The 18,761-nt window shown below is 47.5% G+C and overlaps 9 protein-coding genes across 9 annotated transcripts; 7 read left to right on the top strand and 2 right to left on the bottom strand.

Annotated features, from left to right (window-relative positions):
- Window positions 1–475: 475 nt before the first annotated feature.
- On the top strand, window positions 476–1,139 carry LDX57_004394 (uncharacterized protein; the record flags this gene model as incomplete). Its single annotated transcript, XM_046086055.1, has 3 exons — window positions 476–770; window positions 831–954; window positions 1,019–1,139. The coding sequence occupies 3 exons, from the start codon at window positions 476–478 to the stop codon at window positions 1,137–1,139; spliced, it is 540 nt and encodes a 179-aa protein (XP_045942018.1).
- A 187-nt stretch (window positions 1,140–1,326) lies between these two features.
- On the top strand, window positions 1,327–2,052 carry LDX57_004393 (uncharacterized protein; the record flags this gene model as incomplete). Its single annotated transcript, XM_046086054.1, has 2 exons — window positions 1,327–1,616; window positions 1,674–2,052. 2 exons carry the CDS (start codon window positions 1,327–1,329, stop codon window positions 2,050–2,052), a joined length of 669 nt encoding a protein of 222 aa, XP_045942017.1.
- A 71-nt stretch (window positions 2,053–2,123) lies between these two features.
- On the top strand, window positions 2,124–2,459 carry LDX57_004392 (uncharacterized protein; the record flags this gene model as incomplete). Its single annotated transcript, XM_046086053.1, has 1 exon — window positions 2,124–2,459. One exon carries the CDS (start codon window positions 2,124–2,126, stop codon window positions 2,457–2,459), a length of 336 nt encoding a protein of 111 aa, XP_045942016.1.
- A 268-nt stretch (window positions 2,460–2,727) lies between these two features.
- On the bottom strand, window positions 2,728–3,444 carry LDX57_004391 (uncharacterized protein; the record flags this gene model as incomplete). Its single annotated transcript, XM_046086052.1, has 2 exons — window positions 2,728–3,323; window positions 3,420–3,444. The coding sequence occupies 2 exons, from the start codon at window positions 3,442–3,444 to the stop codon at window positions 2,728–2,730; spliced, it is 621 nt and encodes a 206-aa protein (XP_045942015.1).
- Window positions 3,445–5,268: 1,824 nt separating this feature from the next.
- LDX57_004390 (NAD(P)/FAD-dependent oxidoreductase) lies at window positions 5,269–7,062 on the top strand (the record flags this gene model as incomplete). Its single annotated transcript, XM_046086051.1, has 2 exons — window positions 5,269–5,919; window positions 5,972–7,062. The coding sequence occupies 2 exons, from the start codon at window positions 5,269–5,271 to the stop codon at window positions 6,920–6,922; spliced, it is 1,602 nt and encodes a 533-aa protein (XP_045942014.1). The 3' UTR covers window positions 6,923–7,062.
- A 426-nt stretch (window positions 7,063–7,488) lies between these two features.
- LDX57_004389 (sugar porter family MFS transporter) lies at window positions 7,489–9,329 on the top strand (the record flags this gene model as incomplete). Its single annotated transcript, XM_046086050.1, has 5 exons — window positions 7,489–7,687; window positions 7,734–8,141; window positions 8,187–8,574; window positions 8,623–9,077; window positions 9,154–9,329. The coding sequence occupies 5 exons, from the start codon at window positions 7,489–7,491 to the stop codon at window positions 9,327–9,329; spliced, it is 1,626 nt and encodes a 541-aa protein (XP_045942013.1).
- A 374-nt stretch (window positions 9,330–9,703) lies between these two features.
- Window positions 9,704–11,054, bottom strand: LDX57_004388 (uncharacterized protein; the record flags this gene model as incomplete). The annotated part of the gene is made up of 2 exons (XM_046086049.1): window positions 9,704–10,436; window positions 10,501–11,054. The coding sequence occupies 2 exons, from the start codon at window positions 11,052–11,054 to the stop codon at window positions 9,704–9,706; spliced, it is 1,287 nt and encodes a 428-aa protein (XP_045942012.1).
- Window positions 11,055–11,962: 908 nt separating this feature from the next.
- On the top strand, window positions 11,963–12,407 carry LDX57_004387 (uncharacterized protein; the record flags this gene model as incomplete). The annotated part of the gene is made up of 2 exons (XM_046086048.1): window positions 11,963–12,133; window positions 12,183–12,407. 2 exons carry the CDS (start codon window positions 11,963–11,965, stop codon window positions 12,405–12,407), a joined length of 396 nt encoding a protein of 131 aa, XP_045942011.1.
- A 4,617-nt stretch (window positions 12,408–17,024) lies between these two features.
- Window positions 17,025–18,694, top strand: LDX57_004386 (fungal specific transcription factor domain-containing protein; the record flags this gene model as incomplete). Its single annotated transcript, XM_046086047.1, has 3 exons — window positions 17,025–17,261; window positions 17,315–18,219; window positions 18,314–18,694. The coding sequence occupies exons 1-3, from the start codon at window positions 17,096–17,098 to the stop codon at window positions 18,692–18,694; spliced, it is 1,452 nt and encodes a 483-aa protein (XP_045942010.1). The 5' UTR covers window positions 17,025–17,095.
- Window positions 18,695–18,761: the final 67 nt, after the last annotated feature.

Here is an 18,761-nt window from a genome sequence, read left to right as displayed (position 1 = left end):
TATAGTACTGCCATGGTGTGCCACGTTGGGATAATGGTAGCTTTCCCAGTTGAAACGGTCTTTCGCAGTAACTCCCAGAGTAGGGAAGGGGAGCTCGCGCCATTTGGAAAGTGATAACCGCTGCCGATGATAGCTATGGGCTCGTGGTGTTTTCACTCGATTCTAATGTTATATCACAATGTCAAGACAAGAATTTAGAAGATTGACAGAATGAACAGAGCGAACAGAATGGCACATACTCATACCTCCACATACACCTTACTATTCTTGCTTACGCATGACAAAAATTACCAACAATCTACGTCGAACTATACAGGGTTTCGGGGCGCGATCCCGCAGTTTCCGGATTGGTCGAAACTTCCGATGGGCTGATGCCTAGTCGACAAATCTCCTTTGAATTGGGCTGACTGTCTTCTTCCCACCACCCCAAGCCTCTGCTTCTCCAGTGCTCATAGGAAATCAGCGGACAGGCATTATGGGTTCGGTCGAGGAAGAGCAAGAGGAGAGTCACGGCGCCGCCAGTCATGGTGCGACCATGTCCCCTCTGCGGCTCAACATTATGGTTTTTGGGTACGTGTACCATCTTCGTCCTGTTGTTGTCGGCTTTCTGATCTCGATGTCGCGATGCGGTCGCAGCCTTTGGATTTCTCTCTTCCTGTCGGCCCTAGACAGCACAATCATATCCACCGCCGTGTTCGAGATTTCAAACAGCTTCGACAGCACCAGCCAGTCCGGCTGGATCGTGACCTCGTACCTTTTGACATATAACGGTGAGCAGGATACCGGTTACATTTAGTACAGACAGAGCCTCACTAACCCGTCGCATACAGCGTTCGTGTTACTTCTTGCAAAACTAAGTGACATTGTGGGCCTCAAGTTCCTTATTATCGGGTCCAATGCGGTCTTTCTCATATTCTCCGTGGCCTGTGGCGTGGCCAGGACTATGGACCAGCTGTATGTTCAGCCAAATGAACCAGATCAATGACTCAAGATCCCTGGGGTTGGCTGACCGAAAAAGTATCGTCTTTCGCGCCCTTCAGGGCATTGGAGCGTCGGGTCTCTACTGCCTGGTGTTTATAGCGATTCTGCGATTAATATCAGTTGAAAACGCAAGATTCTACTCCGGTATCATCAGTTAAGTCTTTGCCATATCCAACCTCCTAGGTCCTATACTTGGAGGCGTGATCGTTGACCATACAACTTGGAGGTGGATCTTCTATATCAAGTGCGTGACCGAATCAAATTTTGATGAAAGATTAACTCCCTGATCATTATATCTCTAGTATTCCAATCTCGGCGATCGCCATTCTGATTTTGTTTTGCGCCATGCCAGCATCAGGCGAGTTCAAATTTAACCGCGAAACCCTCGCAAGGCTCGATTTCATCGGATCCTTTCTGTCAATTTGCTGGTTGATTCCACTTCTCTTCGCTCTTCAAGAAGGTGGATCCCATTACCCTTGGAGCAGTAAAGAGATCATAGGCTCCTTGGTCGGTGGTGTCGTCGCTCTCATGACGTTCATGGCATACGAAACCTGGCTCCAGCGACAAAATAGCACCAGGGAGCCCATATTCCCGGTTAGGTTTCTAGGCGATCCGATGCAGGGATTGCTGCTTCTGTATGTTTCACATAGTTTAGGCTATCTGGCGTCTCACTAACTATCTGGAATATGTAGGAGTGTTCTATTTACCGGTTTTGCGTTTTACACCTCGATTATTCTTCTCCCACAAAGATTCCAAGCTGTCAACGGTGTCAGCGCCTCCCGTGCTGGAGTGCTTCTCCTCACTCTCACGTTGTGTCTTCCGTTCTTCTCCCTCGTGACAGGCATGATTCTCAGCAAAAAGTCCGAGATAACATTCTTCTTATATTCATTTGGCTCGGCGCTCATTCTAATTTCTACTGCATGTCTGAGTGATCTGCCGGTGGAGAAAGCAATGTCCGATTCTCAGTACGGGTTCCAGGTGCTTATGGGAGCAGGGCTCGGCGTCATCTCCACAACTCAATACATCGGGCTCAAAATGGTCTTTTTACCTTCTGATATTGGTATGTTATAGACTCAAGCAACTGATTACCTGCACGCTAACCATTCTCTTTACTACATTATATAGCTGCCGGAACCGGCGCAATGAACATGCTACGTGCCATGGGCGGGTGTATCGGTCTGGCTATTTGTGCTGCAATGCTAAGCTCTGAGCTTAACTCAGTTCTACCCACCATACTGAGCCCGCAGCTTGTAGGTGTTGCCAAAGAGTCCTTGCGTGAAGGAAACGGGCTGAATGCCAGCGATTTGGCCCTCGTGCGACAGGTCTATGGCAAGGGCTATGATAGGGGCTACCAAGTGATGATTGCATTTGCGGGGGCAAATGTGGTCGTCGCTGGACTGTTGGTTCTGATAACATACCGCCGCGGGGGTGTAGACAAGCTGGCGGAAGCTGCTCGGGCTTCAGAAACAGGGACTTAGATCAATATGCCAGCGATGGGAGTCGTCCAGATGCGTAGTAACAAAAAGGGAAATAAAAAGGCACCGTTTATTCTTCTTGAAATAGAGGGCCTCTTGGGCATCCTGTAAAGCATATCTTAAGGGCTTGCGTTATACCAAAGGCAAGTGGGCGCATAGAACTTGGTTCATGCCCGGGTACTGTATTTTAATATGCCACATGCTAAAGTACCTAGAAAAGCACCGGAGATAATCTCATCCGTCCTTGCCACTCATATCATCCTCCTATCTCTCAAAAATTTAAGTACCTCTGGACCGGGTTCTTCCTAGCTAGATCATGCTCCCCAACCTCCTGCCGCTCCGTCATACCCCGAGTCTCAAATTGCGCCCCAGGGTTAAAAATAACATATATACCCATCGCCAAGACCATCGGGAGCGCATCCAGCGCAAGAACATATTTCTCATGTGTGATGAGATACCCCCTCCAGCCCTCGGTCAGCTCAATGGCTCGATAAACATTCCGCATGATCATCATCATAGTAGCGAAAGCAGTTGCGCTGGTCATAAAGAAGAGAGGGTGGTTTTCACGGAGCTCCTTGGCGCCTCTATACATGACGAACCCGACAAGGAGAGAGAAAAGAACAGCGGCTGCTAGCTGAGTGATAATGCCGACTACCATCGTGGTTGTTCCTGGCTGTGTAGATGTGTTGTTGTTGTAGGCCGCGCCTGCTAACCCTCCGCCGACAGCCTGGGTAGTCAAGCAAGTCACGTCGATACAAAAGCAGATGGCTAGGTATGTCTTGGGGGGAAAGGGCGAGACATGGCGACCAATTTGCTTGATCACAATATAGAGGGTAAGATAGATTCCTGCTTGAGCCCATCCCGGTCCTGTGCGGGGAGAAATTGGTCAGTTGTGAGACTAACAGATGCCCAGCAATTTGTGTATCCAGGAAAGATGAGACAAACAATCAGGACAGTTCTTACCGGTGATCAGGCATGTTGTCTGCATGATAAAACAATCCCTTGAATAAGGACACCAAAAGCCCACCAAGCGGCCGATCCGGCCAACTACTTCGAATAGGGCCCCAATGATGAAGAAGAAAGTCCAAAAGGCTCTGGTACGAAACATGTGGTATGTCTGACCTATCGCAATGATCACGAAGACTATGGTAAAGACTAGGCCCCAAGCCAGGCTGGGTCGATAGCCATAGCTGCCTGGATCAACTGTTGGATCGTACGTGGCACAGGCCGGGGTATTTTTGGGGAGGGGCTCAGACATGCTAGGCAAAGAGTGGATTGAGATTCAGCTATTTCTCAACGAATTTCTTTAAATATAGGAGAAGTATCGAGGGAAGTATAACTATTTAAGCGACCCTGTCTTATGTTGAGGCCTAATAATCGGAAGCAGAACCGTAACGCTATCACTATGGAGGCTGAGTCCATATTCCAAGGCCGATATACAAACTGAGGTACATTACAGCCAGTCTCTCACTCGCCGATCGAGTCAAGATATTTGAGATTTTACCAGGGACACAGCTTCATTGGACTTTCCCCCAATCAACTTGCATGACGCCTATTTGTTGGGAAATATCGAGGTAGGCTCCGAGAGAACGCCAAGGAGGCTTGTACGACGACTGCATTATTTGACTATACAGAGAGAATGTTTCTGCCTGGTAATGAGGGCATCGTTGCACCAGAAACCCGGAACTTGTGATCTTTTCAAGGGGCTACCAACAGACACTGGGACGATAATCGGGACTCTCCGGTCTCTCCTGTTAGGTGGCCAAGACGCCGGAGTCTACGGAGTAGTTTGTAGGCAATTGACCAGGACTGAAAGCCGTTGGGCTTTGACTCCTCTGTCCTACTCTATAGCCGTCATTTTGGAATTGCCCTATGTTAGGGTGCAACGGTTATTCAAGGCTGCGATTCTCCGTCAGAAGGGAGGAATTTCCCCATACGAATGAATGAGTGAGAATCCATATTCAGCAAGCACCTCGGTATAGACTTTGTAGTAACTGTCATTGATATATGTGGAGAAGCATCAGGCCCTCTACCAGAACTGGTAAATTTAGGTTTGGCAAATATCAAGCAGAAGCATGTTGTATCTCAGTTCAATAAGAAACGAAGAGGCTTGATGTTTGCATCGGTCTGTCTCCATTCGAATCTGTGAAAAAAGCTTTTCAGCACCTTGTTACGGCATGGTTCTCCTCCTATCCTTGACCAATTGGTTGAATTGCTTCCTTGTTAGATTCTATACGTTAGGGCGATTGACTATGCGAGAGACACACCAGATGGACAAAGCAAAATTGTGCTGAATATGTTGTTCCAAATCCTGAACAGTAAATACCAAGAAAATTAAATACAAAACTTATATCAATAGGTATAGGTAAAAGTACCTGCCACCTATCTGCCACGTGTCGATGGCTCTTCAATGACCCCTTATAACCAATATCCCGTCGAACAACTACGTGAACTGATCTAAATTTGTCTTCCTTGTCTATAAAAGGTACCTGTAGTCTCTGCTTCTGGCACCATGTCTCCGATTTTTTCTTAAAAAAAAAAAGCATATTTAAACTGTTAATGTCCCTTGTTTCGTCTAGATATCTAGCAATATACACCATAGTGAGTTACAGTTGGTAGAAAAATCACAACTATGTCATAGTCCGAGTCCCGATGAGTTGTCTCTTTTAGGCAGCTGCAGCCGGGCCTTTCACCCAAATTTAGGCGGTCATAAACCGCGACCCGCCTACTCAGTACAGTACGATCCCCACAACAACCATCCGTACCTACGGAGCACATCAACCATTCTTAACAACACCGCATTCTTATCACGATGGGTGCCGTTATATCGACAATACGTGCCGGCTACGACGCGCTGGGCGTCTTCTGGGCCGAGCTATCCCAGAGTATGGCCGAGTCCGACGCGCTCCTTCGCCGCATCGCAACGCCTGCTTTTCCAGTCTCGGATCCAACGGTCTCATTCTGGCAGATGAATCCACCTTGCCCGAAACTGGTCAACATGAAATCCAAGAGACTTCCGCAGTCTGCTGATATCGTCATCATCGGTTCCGGCTTGTCGGGCGCCAGCGTGGCATATACGATTCTGTCGGAATGTCACGCGCTAGGAGCGGAGAAGAAGGTCGTTATCTTGGAAGCGCGCGAGACGTGTAGTGGTGCGCCGGGAAGGAATGGTGGCCATTTGAAATGCTCACCTTATTCGCTGTATTCCGACTTGAAGGGTATGTTGGCACCGAAGGCGGCTCGAGAAGTCCTGAAGTTCTACCGTCGGCATCTTCCTATCATGCTTGATTTAGTGAAAGCAGAGAGACTCGAGGGCACGGAAGCGAGGGAGGTCGAGACTGTTGATGTTTTCTTGGACGAAAGCGCTTGGGACAAAGGCTTAGGGATGGTCAGGGAGCTTCGTCAGGATGTTCCAGAAGCGGCGCACGATATTAGGGTTTGGGAGGCCGATGAAGCTCGGAGGGTGAGTCTGCATTCCGTGTATTATGAGTGACACAATGCTCATGCGATTCCAGAAATTTGGCCTGAGTAGCCATGCCCACGGCGCCATCACTTATCGCGCTGGCGCAATGTGGCCCTATCGACTTGTGAGCTCGCTCTACTCACACCTACTTTCCAAATATGGTCATTCGTTCTCCATCGAGACTAGCACGGAAGTTCAAGAGATCCATTTGGAAAATGACGAAGCTACCCCGTATTGTTTGAAGACTTCACGCGGTGAGATAAACGCTCGACATGTTGTCCATGCGACCGATGCATTCACAGCCAATCTTATCCCTGGATTGAAAGGTAAAATCTTTCCTGTGCGTGGACACATGTCGGCCCAAGAGGCGGAAGGCCCATCATCAAGCCTGGATGGCTCACGGTCTTGGAGTTTCATTGACAAAAAGGGGTTCGAGTACATTAGCCAACGACCACGGGAATCGGCAGGCTGTCACAGTCCGGGAGGGGAGATCATGCTCGGGGGAGGTCTCTTTCAATCACAAGATAAGGGAACCGACGAGATTGGCATCTGGGAAGACGACGGTGCCAGTCCTACAATCAGCGCTTATTTGAGCGGAATCTGGTCTGTGGCCCTCCGAAACGAGACCACTCGAGTACTCCAATTATGGACCGGCTGCATGGGTTTCACCATAGACCTTCTGCCTTTTGTCGGACGAGTCCACCCTAAGTTCACTGGACGAGACCCACAGCGATCGTCTCACAGAAGGAAACCTTCGAAGATCTCTCAGAGCGATACTCCCAATGAATGGATTACCGCCGGCTTCGGTGGCGATGGAATGGTGTCAGCATGGCTCTCAGGCACAGCAGTGGGACTAATGCTTTTAGGGAGGGACGATATTGAACACGCGGCCCGGCCGGGGCGACCGGCTGGCAAGGTTTCAGATTGGCTTCCCAAGGATTTGCGTCTCTCCGTGGAAAGAATCCGGAGAGCAAACATCTACAAATTGGCCCAGCAGCTGTGAGAACAGTCGGTAGAGCCTGATTAGTCGAGGATTACTGGTTAGCGAACAAATTCAGTGAGACATGATCATCCCATCATTCGGAGTCGGGTAGAAGGTGTACATACATGGGTCTATTCTTCGATTCTAGTCCCATGCGCTGCAGCCAAGAAAAGACGGCACAAGAGAAACGAGTCTAAGGATCTGAAAAATGCCAATCCAATGCCTCCCCACAAGCCACAACCCTAAATCGTAACCATAAGCAAAGATCTGCCTCGGACGAGAAATCCACGGACTGGATCCCGTGCCAAAAACAGCTAGTCGTTTCTCCCGTGAAGTGGAGTCCTACACTCTATACCTCCCACACTACGAAAACATCTCTTGTCACTCGATGGTTTGACATGTGGAGAGCACCACGGGTTTCAGTCCGTGATGGAAGGGGTTGGTCAAAAAGCAAAAATCCGGGGTTGAGATGAAGTATACTATTATGGTAGTAATGTATGCTCCACGGCAAGAGAGCAATTTCCATACATATACGGTCCACACCCCACGGGGTATTCAATTGACATCTGTGACTCTAAGAAACCATCATGGCTACTCACATGTCGCACGATGAGAAGCCCTCGGTTGAGAACCAGGAAACCATTGACAACTCCGATGCTAACCCCAACGTTCAACGAGTCCAGGTTCTGTCTGTCGGACTGAACGATGCTCTATCTAAGGATGTTACATCGCCTTGGTCATGGGCCATGCTCCGCATCTGTGGAGTCATTGCTATCACAACTCTGAGTATGTGGCTTCAACTCGGTGGGATACTGATAATTAACATAGATAGATTGTTGTATGAACGGCTACGACGGCACCCTCACGTCGTCTATCAACGCCATGGATACATTCCATGACCATTTCGGAACGCGGATGCAGGGCAGTGGTACAGGTCTTTTGTTCTCTATCTATGCTATTGGCAACCTCGTGGGCGCCGTGTTTGCCGCCCCTGCTTCAGATACCTTTGGTCGACGCTTCGGCATGTCTATCGGGTCCCTGGTGATTATCGTCGGGACAATCATTGAAGCAACGGCACCAAAAGTCGCCCAGTTCATTGGTGGCCGTTTCCTGATTGGAGTGGGAATCAGTTTGACTAATACAGCAGCTCCTATATACTTGGTGGAGGTGGTCCTACCGCAATGGAGAGGACTATTTGGCGGCCTGTACAATGTGGTTGGTTACTACACAGGGGCATTAGGTTAGGGATCCTCGGCCTGCTCCTTGCTCATTACTGATTTGTTAGCTTGTACATGGATCTCCTACGGGACGGGCTTCCTCGGCACAGACTGGTCCTGGAGGATCCCCGTAATAATCCAAGCCGTTCCATCTCTCATCGTCCTCATTGTCGCCTGGATGCTACCCGAGAGTCCTCGATGGCTCTTCGCCAACAATAAGCCTGAGAAGGGTCGGCAGATGCTGGTGAAATACCACGGAAATGGGAACCCCGACTCCGCTCTGGTGAACTACGAATGCAACGAAATAGAACAAGACATTCGTTTTGAAATTGAGACCGGCGGCCGGCGCTGGTGGGACTACAAGATTCTGTTTACATCGAGGGACATGCTTTATCGCCTTTGGTTGTTGTTCCTGGTCTGTATTTTCTCGCAATTCATCGGCGGATCTGTCATTACGTGCGTTATCTCCCCATGTCTTCCCTCATCCGACACTAACGAAAACAGATACTTTATGCCGGTCATGCTCGAGAATGCCGGCATCACGGGGTCCCACCAACAGCTCCTCCTCAATGCCCTCAACACCGTCTTTTCATTCATCAGCGGCATCATCGGCAGTTTCTTCGTCGACCGCTGGGGCCGCCGCACTCTATTCCTCTACGGCACCTTCCTCACCGGCCTCATCTACATTCCCATCAACGTGATCGCTTCCTTCGAGCCCGCACATATTACCACGAGCATGGGCTACGGCTTCATCGCATGTATATTCCTCTACGGCATCGTCTTCTCTTTCTCCTGGACCACGCTCCAGTCTCTCTATCCGGCTGAGATCCTACCAAACCGCGTCCGTGCCAAGGGCATGGCTATCCAGAACGTGGCGGCTGGTGGAGCTAATTTTATCAATATGTATGCGACCCCGACGGGGATGGATAATATCGGTTGGAGGATGTATACGATCTTTTGTAAGTGAACAAGTCTATTTCATCTCGCTTTTTATGAATGACTAGTAGCCCTTACTAACCTGATTCGAAATATTAGTGGTCCTGCATTTCATTGAGTACGCTTTCATGTTCCTTACTCTTCCGGAAACGAAGGGTCGGACTATCGAAGAGTTAGAGGATGTGTTTAAGGATCCGAATCCAGTAAGAGCGTCTCTGAAGAGGAAGGAGGTCGTGATGCGGGAGGGCGATGGTGTTAAACAGGTGGATGATTGATCTCTGAGGGATGTGTTATCAAGAATACCTAGGATCAAAAATGTGGAGGAAACCTAGGCTATGGTGGTTGTAACGAGGTTTGAATGTACCTGGCTTCTCTTGGTCGTTATGTTCCACTTAATTTTTGTATATCTCTGTTCCTCCTCGTGGGTTGCTCGTAAGGCTTGGTAGTGAGAGACGAACTCAGAAGCAGTGTCTTTCAAGGGCCAGGGTTATGTCGGGGATCCATAGATGCGTATATTAACGTAATGCATGTTGGTTGGCGTGTTTGGATGGCGGGTATAATCTCTGCGTCGCATTATCTATTACCGATTAGCAATACATCAATCTCCTCCAACAGCCAACGAGGGCATACTACCGAAACAGGTTGACACTCAATATCCATCTAACAACCTCTGTACATCCTCATCCTGCAGCAGACTTTTATGTTCCTCATCTAAAGCCACTGGGTCATTTTCTTCAAACCAGAAAGCCCAAGTACTTTGGGTATTAATATCAAGATTATTCCGGCTCGACTTCAGACCAACATGTTGCAGCTGCGGCGGCGCTAATGCATAACGTGTGAGTCCCGACTTGTCTGAATACTCTTCAATCATAGAGTCAGTTTGGCCATGGCCCCTCTCTCTCAAGAATCCAATAAGTCCATTGACCTGGTCTTTTGGGAACAAGATCCCCTGTGTACAGCACCCAGATTCATTCATCTCCACGACACCACGAAGCGGCATTAGCGTGTACTTCCCCATCATATAAACTAGAGCCGTGAAGGCTGGAACGCAGACTAGACAAATAACAGTGATGCTTATATAATCGAGGTAGGAGCGACCGAGACGGAATCGACGGAGGAGTAGAAGGCATGACAAAGCGAGGAGCATGAGGAAGGCAAATATAAACGGCATATTCCTGTAGGCGAAGTCTGACGTGCTCCAACTGAGCGCGGTCTCGGTGTAGAAAAGACGGAGATATATCCAATTGTCCTTGGGGTTTAGCTGGGACAGGGCCTTGAGTGTCTTGGTGAGCCAACCGGTGGCGAGTATAATGTCGTCTTCGAAAATAATCGTGTAGGGAGCGTTGGTTTGTTCGCAGCTTTCCAAGGCATAGGTATAATCACTAACAAAATCGGTCGGGCAGCTGGTAAGCACTGTGCTAGTTTCAGAGGCTGAAAGGGACATACAAAACCCCCTTCTCATAGAAGTTTTCTTCCTTTTCCAACTTTTGCAAATGTTTTGATTCTGTTTCCGATACATTGTACTGGCCCGCTGAGTCAACAAGTCTCGTTAACCATTCTTGGCCCCAGCTGGGATGTCTCGTCGGGTCTGTATCTGCGAAAAGGATGTTATGATGTAGAGCACGACGTTCCTTATCGTCTAGACCCTCCAGTAGCGAGCCGATGGATGGATCAAAATAATTATCTAATTTTCTCCGAATAGTCACAAAGGAAACACAGATAAGGGGATCGGGCTCTCCTTTAATCGATTCTGGGGGGTCTGAAGGCGAGTTAAACTGTGAGATAAAGTGTTGGCCCTGGCGCTCGCGGTAGAGACTGTAACCGAGGTCGTAAACATGGCGGTCATTGAAGAATGCGGAATGAGGGTCTCGCCAGAGTTTGAAGCGACAATACTGGAATATAAGAAGCCAGAGAAGTAGAGCAGCGAGAAAAATTTTGGTTGCCCGTAGATTTGCAAGTTGTGGAAGGAGTATAGCATATTGACCGACTAGTCTTCTCATGTTGCTTTCGTGACTCGTTTAGGGGCGTATCTGATAATGGAAGTTAAGATTCTCTTGTATAAAGAACTGTATTTTTTCCTTTTCTAATTTTTGAAGGATCAAATGACCGTGAAATTGTCAGAGAGAAGATGATTGAGGACACAAGGCTAAATAGGGTGAACTAAAGAAAAGAATGGGCGCTGCTTCCATGAAAAGATTAAAACTATGTTGGGACAGACGCCTACCATCTCGTAAATTGTAAGTTCACCATTTGTGGGCCATGGTAGCACTGCGTAAAGGACTAATGCAGTGAAATGGCGCTTGATGGTAGGCTAACATTTTAGACCCAGTATCGTGGACATGCCAGCCATTCTTCGTTGACACAAATGCTTAATGTTGTCCATGATATAGGATAGAAAAGCCAAGTCGTCCAGTGAATGTATAGCTGACTTAAAAGGTCCTTCTTTTTAAAGGTTCATTCCATCTAACCGAGGGTTTACTCAAGTGGTACTAGATAACACGATGACTATGGGAGCAGTAACTTGGGGATGGCTGAGTGTCTCTTAGCGTCGAGGCTTAGTATCGACCACGATCCACCACACATTGCCACGCACCCCTAAGCATGGCTTCCTTTTCTTTCCGAAATCTTTACACCCTATGGTTAATTGCTCTCTGTTTCTGTTTGTCTTTTCTGTCTCCCCTTGAAGCTCGTTTATGGTATACTGGCACAGGCTTTCCAAAGAAAAAAGGTCACAAGATTTTGAATTCTTAAGGTGCCTTCAGAGAGGAGATTGTCTTCAAACCATCTTCATACTCTACCATACGAGATGAGACAGACATAAAAGCCGACTCCTCAAATCACTTCTGGGCAAGTATATAGCCATGCCATTTTCCCATGATTTATTTCGCCGATTACACTGAAAATAAACATGGAATATGAAGTTACCCAGAAGCTGGACGGCCTTTTGGGGAGTAACCCTACGGTCGACAAGGCCCTCGAAGCGGGTCGCTCTCTATCAGACAACGAGATCAACGTGCTCGCCAACGGATATGAAGAGCACTATTCACTGCGAACGGACCAGCAAAAGGAAGACTTCACGGTCAGTGCTGGACAGCACTTGTCTTCGGAAGCAGGACATGGCGTCTCAGTCGGCGGCGGAGATCAACGAGCGTCTCCTTGTCATTCCAACAGAAGCTGGTGCTCATCGACCAGATCTACCAGAGGGCTTCACGGATAACTTGGACATAATCACCGGACCAGCTATTCCGGTGTCCGCAGCCGTTGCAGATATTTTTCGAACCATCATAATCAGACTGGTTACAATTGCTATCTCGACATCTTCATCCCCAAACCCCAAGCAATTCCATGATTAATATATGTCATGACCATATAGTAATCTAAGAGCTACAGCTGTATAATGGAGGATAATTTGCCTTGGGTTAAAGCACTCCGACATCCCAAGGGAGGACGATTATCCTGGAACAGCCAGTAGAATATCACAGTCTCATGGCCCGCGAAATGAATCTTGTTCATACACCCCACGTAATTTCCTATACGCACTTATGATCCACTATAGTTGCCCTGGAATTCATCAACAGAGCAACAATCAAACCATAAAGACCTGGATTGAACATCAGTCTCAAATCCATCAGATCAGAATGTGTCAGCGCCTACCAAGAACCTCTGCAAAAATGAGGATAAGGATCATTCCTACGTATAGCCTAGGCTGTTGGGCTGTTCCTCGCACACCGGCATCACCAACAATCCCGATCGCAAATCTAATCAAGTCAGATTCCGTTCCGCGAGAGCAGAACTTAACACACATACCCAGCGGCTAACCCTGTCAGCCCAACAGAAAGACCAGCGCCCATTTGCACTAAGCTTGTATATCGGGTGACCCTTTGGGTGAGATTGTTTGCGATGAGAACGGAGACAACGAGGCCGTATATGGCCAGGATACCTGCCATAACGATTCGGACGATATCTAACCGTACATGAAGAATTAGCGGGTGTTACTGCTGCCAACGAAAGATATCTCGCAGGACAGGGAGGCTCGCAGGACAGGGAGGCCCAGATCTAGCTTACTTTTGACGATTTAATCAGGCCTCAGAATACCCATAGAGCAAACGCCGACACCGGCCTTCGCAGTTCCATAGGCTGCTCCAAACGCAGTTAAGACGATGGCGGTCGTACACCCTATGGATCCGAAAAATGGCTGGATGTTCAGCATAAAGTTTCGTCAATCCCTCAGGTTTGACTTACTGCGTAAACGGGACTGAAGAGTTCAATTAGCATGGCCAACGCTGTCATCATTATGGAAGCGAATGGAAATGCTCACCAGAACTTGGATACCATTGCGAAAACTGAGCAAGGAGAAACGTATTATGAGGTTTTAGCGTATGTTTACTCTAATGTTTCCCTATACGTGAGTAGGAAGAAGTAACGTGAAGACAACCAACGCTGAAATGGGATTGACCGCAATATATTATGGTGAACAGGCTGCTGCCAAGCCACCGCTCGGATCTACGAATCGATGGTCAACTTGAGTAACAAACACAGTTTGTCTTTCATGAACTGAAAAAGCGAAATAAGGGGAACCAGGGGTTCAGATAATTGTTGTATGACCCTGGGCCATAATGGTAGGATAAACTTTCTGCCTTCTTTGTCTTGGTCGTCTTTGGCCACGCCAGTTAGGCAGCACGGAGTTATGACTCGACAAGGCAACCAAATAACCCACAGTCTCGAGTAGTCGATCAGGGTCTTGCCCCACGATCGATACGATTGAAGCACGTTGCCTTGGAAGGAGCCGGATCGGACCGCTCAGGCGGATATATTCGCGAGCTCACGGAGGCAGAAAGCGAACTCGAGGATACTTCGACGAATAGGAGCATCCACTTGATTGGGGACTAGAACGAAAGCAGTATCTAGATGCGTATGTACTGTGCAGGTGACAAGAACAACCAATTAACGCATGGTGGACCCTCGAACGCAGTTCCCCTGGGTAACTTAGGAAGCAACCTGCATTATAGCGTTATGACACCTCGAATTTGACAAACCGTTGCTATCAGACCAATTCCTGTCTTAGATGCCCTGTGCATCTTATTGGAGGCTTGATAGTATCAAGCCATGGCTCCATTCAAATCCCCCCCTTTTCATGATAATGATTATTGTACTATGCGCACTAGCTATAGACCTACCGGAGTGCTTGTCCTTTTCTAACACCCTGACAGCCTCGGCGAGCTGTTTGGGAGTAACCGGGTACTGACTCTCACCCTGGAGATGGTTGCATGATAAGTGTGCCCCACTGAGTCTAGCGGTTTTGAGCCTCTGACCTCATAATATGAGTAAGAGAATCCTGTTTTATAAAACCAATTATGAGAGGGGTTTAGTTGTAGGCACCGAGATTTCAGTGGAGTGCGCTAGTGCTGCAATGACACCTAAGAACTGCAGGGATTGAAAGCTCGAACAACACGCTCGGATCATTTTCGGGACCGGAAACCTTGGTCCTACTGTAGTAGGTCTATTCTCTGCTAGAAAATTGCGCCTTCCCAAAAGATAGACACAGCCTTATTAGAACTATATGGAGCAGTGCGGACACTATCAACTAAAAACAAAAAAGTACCTTGACTAACCTAAATAGGTGAGTCGAAGGAGTGATAAAACAAATAAAACAACACGTAATCTTGACTAACCGAAAAGGACGAAGCTTCAATGTCTTATGACATAGGTATTAAGGTGCATGCTATCTACGGTGTAGTAGCAGCTAGGTAGAGATGGCTCTTTTATTTTTTCCCCGTAATGGCATTGTATGAGTTTGCAGCTGAAAACACTTAAGGCCCCGGTGTTTTAATACTCCCGCCGTTGTCAGGAACAGAGGCATGCGTAATGAGGAATGGTCTCCTTGAGTAACAAAATTCTGTCTTGATCATTGATGGAATCAAAAATCCGATGTTTATTCTTTTGTACTCTCATAGTAGGTCTCCAGAGTGAACATTCCACATGATCAACTAACCAAAAGATCCCTTAACGTAAATCACAAGCGAGCTGCGAATCTGAGCGAGCCGCGAATTTGTATTCCCATACAAAATGGCACTTTTCAACTTGGAATATCTCAGCCATTTCTATGTCGCATAAAATATTATTTAAAATTAGGATTATATGAAACTATTTAATGATAATATACTAGATTTTAATCTATTCTTTAGACTAATTGTCCAGGTATTATAAATTACACTGTATTATAACGCTCCTTATGTATTTGAGACTCCCATAGGTTTCTTTGTTACATAAAAAAAATATTATACAATTTACCTATATAATACTTCAGGTCTTCAATATATTTTATTAGAATAGAGGTATGGCTGAGATATTCCAAGTTGAAAAGTGCCATTTTGTATGGGAATACAAATTCGCGGCTCGCTCAGATTCGCAGCTCGCTTGTGATTTACGTTAGCTTCGTTTATTAGCTCATGTACGTTTATTTCCACGCTCCGCGCTAACAGATACTATTGCCTCCAGATTAGAGGACGTGCTGTTTTGGTAAACCCTTACTGCGTAACTTACTGACCTATTCTAGCTGTGGACATCCAAGATCGCGCTCTCGTGATAAATCTACGTAATGCAGGTGCCGTGTTCTTCCATAGAGTGACCGTGGCTTAAACAGGCATATTAATGCAAGCTATCAGCAACTTATAGGCCTATAGTTTGAGCCCTTTCGTGGTTGGGGGGACGTATACTTCGAACAGATGGTTGCGTATTTTACCGTAATTTACATTGCTTGGCGTATTTGAAGTATCTGGTCACGTGCCTTCCCCAGGCTGCACGGCGGGCCTTCCGAACGTGAATGTAAAAGGGCGAAGGCTTGGCAAGCAGAATGACTAAGGATCCGGATAGATTGGACCACTAAAAAACGATTGAATGAAGCAATTGAATTGGCTATATCAAACGAGTAGATTGAAGGTGTTGAAGACCTCCTTTCTGACTATCTAAGAGGTCTATTTATAATGCTAGAATCGCTCATTTTCACCGCTATTCTATAGCTTCATATTGCAATATTGCAGAATGCGCAATACCGCAATTTCGCAGCCGAGCAAGGCGATGATCGTCTTACCGCAACTGCTTAGTCAACTCCGCACTTCAACAGTGAAGTATCCGCCCATCTTGGCCTGCCCAACACTAAACCTGAGTGACGATCATCTGGAATGGGTGAGATATAATGTCTCGCGCCAGCACCGCATCAGAACCTCTGACACGGCAGTCTTGTGAGTCATGCCGGTAAGCGCGTCTTCCCTCCATCTGGACATCAACCATGCGAAGGAAAATGTAGTCTGACCAGTCAATTAGCCGAAAGAAGACCAAATGTACGGCGGAACGCCCGACGTGCTCGTTCTGCCTACGTCTTAAGACCCCATGTGTGTATCTGCCCAGAGGCTCCTCGCCTGCCAATGGCGTTGGGAAAACAGGCGCTGTGGATTCAAGGTAGTCTCCTACCCACCCGCAAGGGGGCTAGGTATTTGACCAGGAATATGTTGGCTCATGGGATGAAAGCAGAAAGACGTCCACTGCGGATCGTGTCCAAGTGATGGAACGTCACATAAATCATATCTATGACCTTCTAGGGTGCGTTTATCGCTACTCGGACTGCTCCTGGATTCCTGCTGAGATTTCTTCAGGTCCTCCGCCAGTCGCCAAATCAATCACTCACCCGAAACTACAGTTTCTGGGATTGACCCTGTGATCGAATCCCCGGGGCAGCACATGGTTGATCTTGTAGATGCACCGGACCTCAGTCCGTGTCCAAACCATAATAGCACTTTCGCGCTTGCAAGGTAACTCGAACCCTTCCTCATCCTGTGGATTACAACGGGTCAAAATGGCGGGGCTTTTTGTTAACAAGATTCTGCCATCAAGGCCGCGACCTCCCATTGCGGTTATTGAACATTTTGTCGACGTATATCGGGCCAAGATACATCTTCAACCTCTGCCGCTTTTTCGCCTTGAAAATCTAGCAAATCAATTGCTCGCTGGCCCTCAATATGTCTTGTTCAGCTTTTTATCCTTCATGTTGATGACATCAAGTCATGGGTTCTTCAATGATCAAGAGAATCTTGCCGAAAGCTTTTATGCCAGAAATTCCGAGGATGAAATTCTGAGAATGTCCTCATGTGGGGAATTACGGTCAGGTCTTGCACAGTCCTTGTGCCTGATTGCCTTGAGACACATCAAATGTATTTATCTATATCTTTCTCCCAGCGGTAGCTCAACTGACAAGATTAATCAGCCTCCCGACCGTCTCAGGCGTGGATGACTATAGGAAATGCCTCGCGACTGTACTCTATGCGTGCCCTATTCAACAGGAACGCTGCTGTCGTTCCTGAAGATGATTCTGAAGCCAGGGGCTATTGGAGTGTGTTTGTTCTTGAACGTCTCTTTCTCCCTTACGTTTCGGAACTTCCAGCCACCAAAATACCTGGGTATCCCCAAAGTGCTCCTCTACCACCCCCGCCTCGGTCTTCTACCACGGTCGGTAACTCTGCAATCGGATCGGCTCCAGAAACCGTCGAGGAGCCTCCAGACAAAGACATTGGGATCAACGGGTATTGCCTGGGCATCATCTCTATATGGGGTAAACTTAAATTATACTTGAATCACTTATCGCAAGGCGAGGTTGAGAAACCATGGTTGGCGGATTCACAACATACGAAACTAGGGATAGAACTTATTGAGTTCGAGGCCCGGCATAGCAAGCATCATTTACTTCTCAATGTCGCATTTCCGAACCGATCTGCGGCAGAGGTTAACCAGCATAGCGAGTATTGGAACCCTTGGATGATGACAGAAGTATTATGGCATGCTGCGCAGGCCATTCTAAACCATCCATTTCTGCATCTCGTTGTCTTACGATCACAAAAGGATATACCTCAGTCCTGTGTTTTTCTTCAGCAAAAGGTCGACATGGCTTTATATCATGTAAGCTGGCTGTTTCAGATTCTTCAATTCAGTGAGGGATTGATGGTGATCTCCAATCCATTGATTGGTGATGCTATTGCCTCCTGTGCTACTGTTCTATGGCTATTCCAATTTTCGAAAGATGCAAAGGTGGCACAACGAACCCGTGACAATCTTGACACATGTGAGAAGCTCATGAACATCATGGCACATATGTGGCCACATATTTCACAAAAGGTGAGCTTGGTCATTCTGTCTTGGGACTTCGATGCATGGATATCGAGTCTTTTCCTATCCAGAGAAGCGAAATTGAGGCTAACATAACATACAGCTTACAACATTGAGAAAGTTACGGATGCTCGCAGATCAGAACCGTGCACAGGCAGCACATCATGAAACAACCATCAATTACAAGCCGGAGTGGCTCTGGGATCTCCTCCTCCCAAGCTTGCCAGAGATGAATAACACGTTGGGTCCGAACCCTACTGCCGAATCTGGGCATGATAGCACATCGAAAATAAGACTTAAATCGCACTTCATTGACCGGTTCCCTGACGAGTCTGACGCGGATCAAGAACATGAGCGTTTGAATGCCGCTCAATTTTCCTTGGACTCGTTTCCCATCGGTCTGGACGACCTTGAACAATTCCGCATTGAGGAATTATCCCGTGGCTTCCTAGAAACCGATTTCTGGAATATGGTCAATGACTAGACTGGGCAGCTGGCATTTTGTTGGCTGGGATCCAACGCAGTGGGCCCGGGGGTCTAGAGTGGGCACG

This window comes from Aspergillus melleus (assembly GCF_016097325.1).
Source record: "Aspergillus melleus strain CBS 546.65 chromosome Unknown contig2, whole genome shotgun sequence".
Classification (NCBI taxonomy): Eukaryota; Fungi; Ascomycota; class Eurotiomycetes; order Eurotiales; family Aspergillaceae; genus Aspergillus; species Aspergillus melleus.
Note: the sequence above shows the minus strand (reverse complement) of the source record. Positions and strands in the feature narration are given on the sequence as shown.